This window comes from Engystomops pustulosus, chromosome 11 (genome assembly GCF_040894005.1).
Source record: "Engystomops pustulosus chromosome 11, aEngPut4.maternal, whole genome shotgun sequence".
NCBI lineage: Eukaryota > Metazoa > Chordata > Amphibia > Anura > Leptodactylidae > Engystomops > Engystomops pustulosus.
In genome coordinates, this window is record NC_092421.1 from 10,001,633 (window position 1) to 10,014,504 (window position 12,872).

At 42.3% G+C, this 12,872-nt stretch overlaps 1 protein-coding gene across 1 annotated transcript in view; it reads left to right on the forward strand.

Annotated features, from left to right (window-relative positions):
* The first annotated feature begins 1,728 nt into the window (after positions 1–1,728).
* Positions 1,729–12,872, forward strand: part of ANTXRL (ANTXR like) — a 47,817-nt gene continuing 36,673 nt past the window's right edge. Inside the window, exon 1 of the mRNA XM_072130305.1 lies at positions 1,729–1,905. Within this exon, the coding sequence (XP_071986406.1) occupies positions 1,787–1,905 (119 nt within the window). The 5' untranslated portion in view covers positions 1,729–1,786. The remainder of the gene's footprint in view (positions 1,906–12,872) is intronic.

Sequence of the window (12,872 nt, forward strand, 5' to 3'; positions counted from 1 at the left end):
GAAATCCGTAAAATCCAAGCCCACAAGAATGCTTAGTGAATGCATTTTTTCACCAATTTCATTGCATTTGGAATATTTTTCCTGCTTCCTAGTACACGGCATGGAATATTCAATATCGTCACTACGAAGTGCAATTTGTTACGCAGAAAATAAACCACAGCACAGCTCTGTACATGAAAAAATAAAAAAGTTATAGATTTTTGAAGGTGGGGAGTGAAAAATGAAAACGCAAAAACGAAAAAGGGCCTCGGCGGGAAGCGGTTAGAATATATATTCTGCAGCAACATGCAGGTATAATGGGGTGGGGTCATGTTTAAGAATAAGGGGGCCCCATTTAGAAGTCTGCTATGGGGCCCAGCCTCTGCTAGTTGCACCTCCCGTTCAGGGTCAAATCCGGGTCCTTGATCAGATTTTTTCACGATGTTTGGACGACTTCAAGAAACCGGAATGTAAGTCATCTTCTTGTATGCTCTACAAGCGCTGACCTCGCCCCTGGGCTCATCACTCCCCTCAGTCCTCCCTCCACAGCCCATCCTTCTTCACTCCACCTCGAAAACAATCCACAGATTGTAAGACTTTGACTGATTGTTTTCAGTTTGTCAATTGGAGCCCAATGTCTGATCGTACTCTATAGATCTCAGCAAAAAAGGAGACAATTTATATCAAGGAAAGACTTACAGAGAGAAGTGAATAAGATAATGATCGAGAAATATGATTTATTTGAGCACTAAATGGTAAAATATTGTAGGGGCATAAATAGATATTAAATTAACGCAAAACACCGGCGGCTCGTTCCCGATCGCAGGCGTTTCCATAGAAACGCATATGCGATCGGGCCGAGGCCCGCCCCGGTGGGCGCGACTTTGTCTGCGTTTGCGTTTGCAAGCGCAGACAAAAGCGCCACGTGTGGCGCCGGCCAAAGGTGGAATTCAAAAGTTGGTGATCTTTATTGAGGCAAGTGGCTAGTGGCTTGCCTCAATAAAGATCACCAACTTTTGAATTCCACCTTTGGAGTGCTGCTCGCTTTTTCCAATTTAGATAGATAGATAGATAGGAGATAGATAGATAGATAGATAGATATGAGATAGATAGATAGATAGATAGATAGATAGATAGATAGATAGGAGATAGATAGATAGATAGATAGATATGAGATGAGATAGATAGATAAATAAATATGAGATAGCTAGATAGATAGATATGAGATAGATAGATATGAGAGAGATACATAGATAGATAGGAGATAGATAGAGCTAGGCTGTAGCATGGAGGCATTATATTGTCATTGAACAATGCATTTACGACATTAGTTTGATTTGGATACTGTATGTATTATCTACATGGATATTATTGCAGTATTATATGTAGTATGCAGCTGTCTAAATTATTACTTTTTGGGTTACTTGGCTATGATACCAACACCGATGCCAAGGTGATTCCCTACATCTTTTACATGAATTGATGTAGAAGCCAGAGTTACATGACAAACTCCGCTCTGCTACGTCTATGCACTTTAGTTGTGGGATGTCCAGGGCGGGACCTCAAAGTTCAAAGTCTTGCATCTCCCCTAAAGTTTCTTGAGGTAGTTTCCCATATGCATGTGACTGTGTAGTGAATGGGTTAATGTGCTCCCCCCTGGGTTTAGCAGCATAGACAGACATTCCTCTCCTCCTCCCTTACATCCTCTTCCTCCTCCATCCCTCTCTCCCACCCCTGGCTGCTGCCCCCACTCCTCCTCCTCCTCTGCCTCAGTCCTGGGTGAGAAGAGGCAGGGACACACTGGGCCATGAAGATTGGGATCCTAGTAGCCCTTGTGGCCCTGCTGCCCCTGTGCTGCCCGACAGAAGACACTGAGGAGCAGCGCTCCTGTGATGGGGCATTTGATCTCTACTTCATTCTTGACAAGTGAGTGTCCATAGGGGGACATGAGGGGAGCAGGCAACAAAGGCGACTACACGGGACACACACAAGTTTAGAGCTGGCACAAGATACCAGGACCAGAGAGATGTATATATCCACATTTACCGTATACTCATCACCTATACTTATCCATATACCGTACCTGTATTCTATATATGCATACCGTTGCCATATATTCTACTCATATACTATATCCACATTCCATACCTTTATACTATATCTATATACTCCAACCATATGATTTATACAATATCATATACTCCGCCTGCATATTGAATCCATATTACATCTGTGTAATATTCCAAATATCCAAAATAAAATCTGTATACTCTATCCGTATACTGCAGCCATACTGCTCTACCTCTTTACTGTAGCCATTCTACTACATCTATATCCGTATACTCTTTATATACATATGCTATTATGAGCATACAAAGTATATGTTTACTCTATCCATATCCAATACCTGTATATATTTATCCATGTTACTCTATTCCTATACTCTACCTGTATACTGTAACCAATTACTCTACAAGTATACAGTATCCATATTCTCTACCCATGTAGTATGTCTGTATACTCCACTTCCATACTATATCTGTCTGTATACTCTGTCCCTGAGCTGCCCCCATATATATATCCATCCGCATCCTATATGTATGATCTCTGCAGGCAGCCATGATGTGTAGCCATAGTCAGGCCCATAGTCTGACAATACTCAGGCTTCTTTGGGATCCGTTAGACTAGACAGCACATGACATTGGACCTCAGAGTTGTTCAGACATGTGGTGGCAGCTCCCTGGTATCTGTTATATGAAGCACATGGGTACTTGTTATGGCGCTGCACACAGCTGAGGTTTGTGACAGTGTGCTCTCTAGTGAGGCAGCTGGTGGGTCCGTGCCCATAAAACATAAAACTTTCTTTGTTAGATTCCTGTAGAAGTGACCTGATGCTGCGTCAGCAACTGAGCTGCGGTATACAGTGTGTGTACAGACAACTCCAAAGACCGCCAACACACAGGCACAAATATACTGTATTACCTAAAAGACACACACAATCATATATACACACTTATACCTCACAGACACGTGTACCACACAGACACACACACACACACACACATATAACTTCACAGACACACACATATATACCTCACAGATATAACTCACAAAACACACATATATACCTCCCAGACATGCATACCTATGCCACAAAGAAACACACATATACCTCACTGACACATATACCACACTGACACACACATATACTTCACAGATATACATATATACCTCACAGATATAACTCACAAAAGCACACATATATACCTCTCAGACATGCATACATATACCACAAAGAAACACACATATACCTCACAAATGCACACCTCTACCTAAAAGACACAGACACATATACCTCACAGACACATGTACCACACAGACATACACATATACCCCAGAGATCCACACCTCTACCTAAAAGACACAGACACACATATAACTCACAGATGCACACCTCTACCTAAAAGACACAGACACACATATACCTCACAGATGCACACCTCTACCTAAAAGACACAGACACACATATACCTCACAGACACATGAACCACACAGACACACACATATACCCCAGAGATCCACACCTCTACCCAAAAGACACACATAATCATATATACAAACTCATACCTCACAGACACACATTTACCTCATAAATACACACATATACCTCACATATACCTCACAGACACACATTTACCTCATAAATACACACATATACCTCACATATACCTCACAGACACACATTTACCTCATAAATACACACATATACCTCACGGACACACATTTACCTCATAAATACACACATATACCTCACGGACACACATTTACCTCATAAATACACACATATACCTCACGGACACACATTTACCTCATAAATACACACATATACCTCACATATACCTCACAGACACACATTTACCTCATAAATACACACATATACCTCACGGACACACATTTACCTCATAAATACACACATATACCTCACGGACACACATTTACCTCATAAATACACACATATACCTCACAGACACACATTTACCTCATAAATACACACATATACCTCACGGACACATATACCTCACAGACACATGTACCACACAGACACACACATATACCCCAGAGATCCACACCTCTACCCAAAAGACACACATAATCATATATACAAACTCATACCTCACAGACACACATTTACCTCATAAATACACACATATACTTCACATATACCTCACAGACACACATTTACCTCATAAATACACACATATACTTCACATATACCTCACAGACACACATTTACCTCATAAATACACACATATACCTCACATATACCTCACAGACACACATTTACCTCATAAATACACACATATACCTCACATATACCTCACAGACACACATTTACCTCATAAATACACACATATACCTCACATATACCTCACAGACACACATTTACCTCATAAATACACACATATACCTCACGGACACATATACCTCACAGACACATATACCTCACAGATACACACATATACCATACACACATATTACCTTAAAAGGCACACACACCTCACATACACACACCCACACACATATATACCTTACAAAAACACACATATATACCCCACAGACACACATACATATACCTTACAAACAGACACACATATATACCTCAGGGTGGTCACACACGTGGTGTTTTTAGGCCATTTTTGAGCCGTGTTTAGTTTTCAGATTGTAAAAAACGAATGCGTTTTTGACCAGTTTGAATTAAGATAATTGGTCAAACCTGTCAAAAACGCTTGCATTTTTCAAAAAGCGGCGAGCATACATCGGCGCTGCGGAGAGGAGCAGGTGATGAGTGCCGCTCACCCCGCCCCTCTCCATAGGCATATAAAGCGCACGGCACCGTATCACGTAGAAGGATAGCACATGTCCTATCTTTTCCCGGGCTACAGAGCAGTACGGCGCCGCAGGTGTGCTGCACCGTACCGCTCCCGTACAGGGCCGTGAGCCCATAGGAGTGTATAAGGGACGTATATTGGGATTATATACGGCGGCCGTATGTACGTCCCCCATACATGTGTGTGAATGTAGCCTAAAACAGCTGAGGAGAGGTGATTTCCCTAAAGACATTACTGTTAACATTTGCATTTACAAAACACAACCGTTAACGCGATGTTAACATGTCAACATCACATTTACATTGCTTTTTGTAAATGTAAACAGTAATGTAATTGGGCAAATCACCTCTCCTCAGGTGTAGTAATGCGTTTCACGGCCTCACAGACACATATGTATCTCATACACCACAGAAACATGACACAAACATAGAGACATATTCACACAAACATATGTCACCCAGACACACATATCACACACAAACGCAACAACAGCACATAGAGAAGATTCTGGTGTTTATTGTGTTACTTGATGCCTGTCCTATACATCCTCATTGTATAGATGTATACATCCTGATGCTACATCCAGGGCTTCCTTCCTCTGCCCAGCAGTCTCTGCTTTACGTCACGTTTATTTCTGGAAAAATACAGCAACATAATGGGGCAGATTTATCAAGCAGTCTGAAAGTCAGAATATTTCCAATTGCCCATGGCAACCAATCACAGCTCAGCTTTCATTTCACCAGTGCTCATGAATATTTTAAAGGGGAGCTGTGATTGGTTGCCATGGGCAATTGGAAATATTCTGACTTTCAGACTGTTTGATAAATCTGCCCCAATATTGCCAATGCTGTGCTTTACTGACCCAGTGATTATACCCTGGGCAACTGGAGCAGGTCCACTTAAAGGGGTTGTCCACTTAAAGTCGTTGTTCACTTTGGATGACCCCGGTGCATCGGCTGCTTCCCCTGACAATGAGCTCATCCTCTCGAATTCCAAATTCTTTTGGCTGTAAATCTGATCACTGTAAAATCCTAGATGAAATAGACAACACCCTCTCGCGATGAAATAACTGTGGCCATCATTGATGAGGTCCCTACACCCTGCGCTCAGTCATGTCAGTCTTTTGTATTGTAACTATGGTGCCAACACAATTGGTGACAATAAGGGTGATGTCACACGTGGCATTTTGAACGCGGTTTTGGCCCGTTTTTAAGCAGTCCGTCAAAAAACGCATGCATTAAAAAACGCATCCGTTTTTGATAGGTTTGACCAATTATATCAATTCAAAATGATCAAAAAATGCATGCGTTTGCTTAAACGGACTGCTTAAAAACGGGCCAAAAACACGTTCAAAACGCCACGTGTGCCATCACCCTCAATGTGATATGTTTCTAATGATCTGGAAATCTGTTTTTTTAACGCATGCGTTTTTAACGGACTGCTTAAAAGCGGGCGAAAAACGCGTTCAAAACGCCACGTGTGGCATCACCCTTAGGGTGCGTTCACACGTTCAGTTTTTCAGATGCAGTTTGACAAGCCAAAAGCAGGTGTGGATCATAATGGGTGAGAACATAATGGGGCAGATTTACTTACCCGGTCCTGTCGCGATCCAGCGGCACGTTCTCTGCGGAGGATTCGGGTCTTCCGGCGTTTCACTAAGGTAGTGCGCCTGATGTCCACCAGGTTTTTTTTTTTAAATGCAGAGTTTTTTCCGAATCTGTCAGGTTTTCTAATGGCCACACCCCCCAATTTCCGTCGCGTGCATGCCGGCGCCGATGCGCCACAATCCGATCGCGTGCGCCAAAATCCTGGGGCAATTCAGGGAAAATCGGCGCAAATCGGAAATATTCGGGTAACACGACAGAAAAACGCCATTCGTGCCCTTAGTAAATGACCCCCATTATTTGTTTTCGCTCCACCCCTGGTTTGGATATCAAAAACTGCATCTGAAAACCTGAACGTGTGAACACACCCTTAGTGGCAGATTAGCAGGGTGGTGACCTAAATTATTCCTATAATTAGTAGGGATCTTGATGGTTGAAGCTCCAATACCGGCCATGTACGGCGCTGTGCCCAGCTTTGCCCCCTCATAATTGACAGCATGCTGGGAGTCGGGCCCCTTAAAAAAGAAATATGAGACATTAATATTAAAAGGGAATCTGTCAGCAGGTTTCACTACGTAAAACTGCCAGTGTTTTGCATTGTCCCTGGTGATCTATGGAATCATACCATTGTGTATGTTGTTAGTAGCAGCAGGACTGTGAATTGTGGATTGATATTCCAGGCTTGTCCTTACACAGCTGTGCTCTGTGCTCTTTGCAGATATAGGCCATGGAAAGCTGTGAAATCATAACTTTGTTTATGGGAAAACAAAAAACGGAGCAGTCAGGTCACTCACGGCACTCAGGTGATAAGCACATTCACTGTGTGCGCGGATGAATGAATGACCGCGTCGGGCAGTCAGCAACTTCCAACGTAGAAAATGTATAATCCAGAACTCCATCATTAAAATATCTAGTTTATTTTCTCTTGATTAAAATAAGTTTGTGTATGTTGTCAGTAGCAGCAGGACTGTGAAATATGGATTCATATTCTGAAACTGTAGCTTCTCCAAGTGCAAGGTGGGCTTGTCCTCACACTAGTGTGCTTTGCTCTCTTTGCAGACAATCATACCTCACACTGCTGTGCACTTTGCTTTCTGCAGACAGTGTTATATATTGACCCTGGAGAGTTGTGGTATTATACCTCACACTGCTGTGCTCTCTGCAGAGAGTGCTATGTATTGTCCCTGGAGATATGTGTAATCATACCTAACACTGCTGTGCCCTCTGCAGCCAGGGTTATGTATTGTCCCTGGAGAGTTGTGTAATCATTCCTCACACTGCTGTGCTCTCTGCAGCCAGGGTTATGTATTGTCCCTGGAGAGATGTGGTATTATGCCTCACACTGCTGTGCCCTCTGCAGCCAGGGCTATGTATTGTCCCTGGAGAGATGTGGTATCATACCTCACACTGCTGTGCTCTCTGCAGCCAGGGCTATGTATTGTCCCTGGAGAGATGTGGTATCATACCTCACACTGCTGTGCTCTCTGCAGCCAGGGTTATGTATTGTCCCTGGAGAGATGTGGTATCATTCCTCGCACTGCTGTGCCCTGTGCTCTCTGCAGCCAGTGTTATGTATTGTCCCTGGAGAGATGTGTAATCAGACCTCACACTGCTGTGCTCTGTGCTCTCTGCAGCCAGGGTTATCTATTGTCCCTGGAGAGATGTGGTATCATTACTCACACTGCTGTGTTCTCTGCAGCCAGGGTTATGTATTGTCCCTGGAGAGATGTGGTATCATACCTCACACTGCTGTGCTCTCTGCAGACAGTGTAATGTGTTGTCTTTGGAGAGGTATGTTATCATACCTCACACTGCTGTGCTCTCTGCAGCCAGGGTTATGTATTGTCCCTGGAGAGGTGTGTAATCATTCCTCACACTGCTGTGCTCTCTGCAGCCAGGGTTATGTATTGTCCCTGGAGAGGTGTGTAATCATTCCTCACACTGTTGTGCCCTCTGCAGCCAGGGCTATGTATTGTCCCTGGAGAGATGTGGTATCATACCTCACACTGCTGTGCTCTGCGCTCTCTGCAGCCAGTGTTATGTATTGTCCCTGGAGAGGTGTGTTATCATACCTCACACTGCTGTGCTCTCTGCAGCCAGGGTTATGTATTGTCCCTGGAGTGATGTGTAATCATACCTCACATTGCTGTGCTCTCTGCAGCCAGGGTTATGTATTGTCCCTGGAGAGGTTTGCTATCATACCTCACACTGCTGTGCTCTCTGCAGCCAGGGCTATGTATTGTCCCTGGAGAGATGTGGTATCATACCTCACACTGCTGTGCTCTGCGCTCTCTGCAGCCAGTGTTATGTATTGTCCCTGGAGAGGTGTGTTATCATACCTCACACTGCTGTGCTCTCTGCATCCAGGGTTATGTATTGTCCCTGGAGTGATGTGTAATCATACCTCACATTGCTGTGCTCTCTGCAGCCAGGGTTATGTATTGTCCCTGGAGAGGTTTGCTATCATACCTCACACTGCTGTGCTCTCTGCAGCCAGGGTTATGTATTGTCCCTGGAGAGATTTGTAATCATACCTCACACTGCTGTGCTCTGTGCTCTCTGCAGCCAGGTTTATGTATTGTCCCTGGAGAGGTGTGCTATCATACCTCACACTGCTGTGCTCTCTGCAGCCAGGGTTATGTATTGTCCCTGGAGAGGTGTGCTATCACACCTCACACCGCTGTGCTCTGTGCTCTGTGCAGCCAGTGTTTTGTATTGTCCCTGGAGAGTTGTGTAGCTTCTGAAGTATATTGGGAGCGTGACCTCACACTGCTGTGCTCTAAGCTCTCTGTATTGAGTTGCTCCACGGCCCCTCCCATCTTGCTCAGAGCAGGGGGTCCTTGTAGTATGAAGCAGATGGTATGGATGTGCTATTGATGCATGGATCCCCCTGTGGTTCTCCTCCGGCAGCTTTCCATGAAATGGTTACTGATGGATGCTGGAGCCTGCAGTCAGCCACTTGTGACCACAGAGAGCTGGGCCGGTGCTGAAGCCTTTACAGGACACTGATAGAAGGACGTCCGCGGATTCCCATGTCACGCCGATGATCCTATCTCACTGCCGCTTCCTCCCGGCGGATGTCACTCTGCAGATAATTCCAGGACCTTTCATCCATCCTATAACATTATGTGGCGGCAGCCTTAGGAGACGTCACCCCTGCTGTATAGAAGTCATGTGACCCCCAGCTCTCTGTGACTGTAATATTTGGGCGCAGTATATTGGTATTGATTGGGCACTGATTAACGGTATTATATCACATCTGTGTGATTACTAGGAGTAATGTATTATTCTGTATTATTTTGGAACTATGTGATAATAATATTGGGCACTGTATTATAATATTACCTAGGCCAGTGATGGCGAACCTATGGCACTGGTGCCAGAGGTGGCACTCAGAGCCCTTTCTGTGGGCACTCAGGCCATCACCAGAGATGACTCCAGGTATCTTCCTGCAGTCCCAGACAGCCCAGGACTTGCTGTGCAGTTATTTTAAAGTGACAGCTCAACCTGGGACTATTTTCTGCTTTATTGGTGCCTCAGGTGCTGGTATCAATGATAACTGTGACAGAGAAGGGAGTATAAATCACAAATTAAATTTTTGTGTTGGCACTTTGCGTTAAATAAGCGGGTCTTTGTTGTAGTTTGGGCACTCTGTCTCTAAAAGGTTTGCCATCACTGACCTAGGCACTGTGTGATAGCAATATTAAGGCACTATATGATTCTAATATTTGAGCAGAATATGTTGGTTTTATTTGTACTCTTCATGTGTGGGCAGTGTAAGATGGTATTATGTGTGCACTGTATGATGGTATTATTTGTACACTGTATGATGGTATTATTTGTACACTGTATGATGGTATTATTTGTGCACTGTATGATGGTATTATTTGTGCACTGTATGATGGTATTATTAGTGCACAGTATAATTTTTTTGTGTGCACTGTATGAAGGTATTATGTGTGCACTGTATGTTGGTATTATTTGTACACTGTATGATAGTGTTATTTGTACACTGTATGACGGTGTTATTTTTACACTGTGAGATGGTATTATTTGTACAATGTATGATGGTATTATGTGTGCACTGTATGATGGTATTAATTGTGCACTGAGTGATGGTATTATTAGTACACTGTATGATGGTATTAATTGTGCACTGAGTGATGGTATTATTTGTGCACTGTATGATTTTATTATGTGTGCAATGTATGATGGTATTATTTGTGCACTGTATGATGGTGTTATTTGTGCACTGTATGTTGGTATTTGAGCACTATATGTTGGTATTATTTGTGCACTGTATGATGCTATTATTTGTGCACTGTATGAAGGTATCATTTGTACACTGTATGATGATATAATTTGTACACTGAATGATGGTATTATTTGTGTACTGTATGATGGTATTATTTGTGTACTGTATGTTGGTATTGTACACTATATGATGAAATTATTTGTACACTGTATGATGGTGTTATTTGTGCACTGTATGTTGAAATTATTTGTGCACTGTATGATGGTGTTATTTGTGCACTGTATGATGAAATTATTTGTGCACTGTATGATGGTGTTATTTGTGCACTGTATGATGGTGTTATTTGTGCACTGTATGTCGCTATGATTTGTGCACTGTATGATGGTATTATTTGTGCACTGTATGATGAAATTATTTGTACACTGTATGATGGTATTATTTGTGCACTGTATGATGAAATTATTTGTACACTGTATGAAGGTATTATTTGTACACTGTATGTTGGTGTTATTTGTGCACTGTATGATGAAATTATTTGTACACTGTATGATGGTGTTATTTGTGCACTGTATGATTGTATTATTTGTGCACTGTATGATTGTATTATTTGTACACTGTATGTTGGTATTTGTGCACTGTATGAAGGTATTATGTGTGCACTGTATGTTGGTGTTATTTGTACACTGTATGTTGGTGTTATTTGTACACTGTATGATGGTATTATGTGTACACTGTATGATGGTATTATGTGTGCACTGTATGATGGTATTATTTGTACACTGTATGTTGGTATTATTTGTGCACTGTATGATGGTATTATTTGTACACTGTATGTTGGTACTATTTGTGCACTGTATGATGGTATTATTTGTGCACTGTATGTTGGTATTATTTGTGCACTGTATGATGGTATTATTTGTGCACTGTATGAAGGTATTATTTGGGCACTGTATGTTGGTATTATTTGGGCACTGTATGATGTTGTAACATTACTGGAGCGCTGAACTCTACTATTACTGGAGCATGGAACAGTTGTATTACTGAAGCACTGAATGGTATAATTACTGGTGTACTTAAATGTAGTATTACTGGAGCACTGAAAGGTTGTATGGAGCACTCATTGGTAGCATTACCAGAGCATTGTATGATAGTATTACCGGGACAATGTTTGATACTGGATACAGTAATACTGGAGCACTGCATGGTAGAAAAAGGGGAGTGCTGATTGGTAGTATTACTGGAGCAGTGTGTGATAGTATTACTGCAGCACTGACATATGGTATGAATAGACCTCTGATTGGTTGTATTACTGGAGAGCTAAACAGTAGTTTGAATGGAGTACCATATGGTAGTATTACTGTAGTGATGAATGGTAGTATAACTAGAGCACTGAATGGTTATATTAGTGGAGCACTGAACAGTACCTTTCCTGGAGCACTGAATGGTTGTATTACTGGAGCATTGAAAGTTAGTATTACTAGAGCACTGAATGGTAGTAATACTGAAGCAACGTATGATAGTATTTCTGGAGCACTGAATTGAAGTATTACTAGAGCGCTGAATGCTGGCTTAAATGGAGCACAGAATGTTAGTATTACTGGAGCATGAGCCGTACTATTACTAGAGCACAGAATGGTAGTATTAATAATAATAATATTTCTTTATTTATATAGCGCACACAGATTACACAGCGCTGCACAGAGTTTGCCCCTGTCCCCAGTGGAGGTCAAAATCTAATCAACCTACCAGTATGTTTAGGAGTGTGGGAGTATTACTGGAATGCTGAAAAGTAGTATTACTGAAGCCCTGACAGGAAGCATGAATAGAGAGCTGAATGGTACTATTACTGGAGCACTAAAAGGTAATACTGGAGCCATGTATGTTAGTATTACTTGAGCACTGAATGGTAGTATTACTGGAGCGCTGAATTGTGGAATGAATGGAGCACTGAATAGTATTAATACTGGAGCACTGAACGGTGATATAATTGGAGCACTGAAAGGTGATATTACTGGAGCACTGAATCGTATAATTACTGGAGCACTTAACATTACTATTAGTAGAGCACTGAATGGTAGTATTACTGCCATGTGGAGTAGTAGTATTTCTGGGTATTGATAGAGCGCTGAACGCTAGTATTATTGG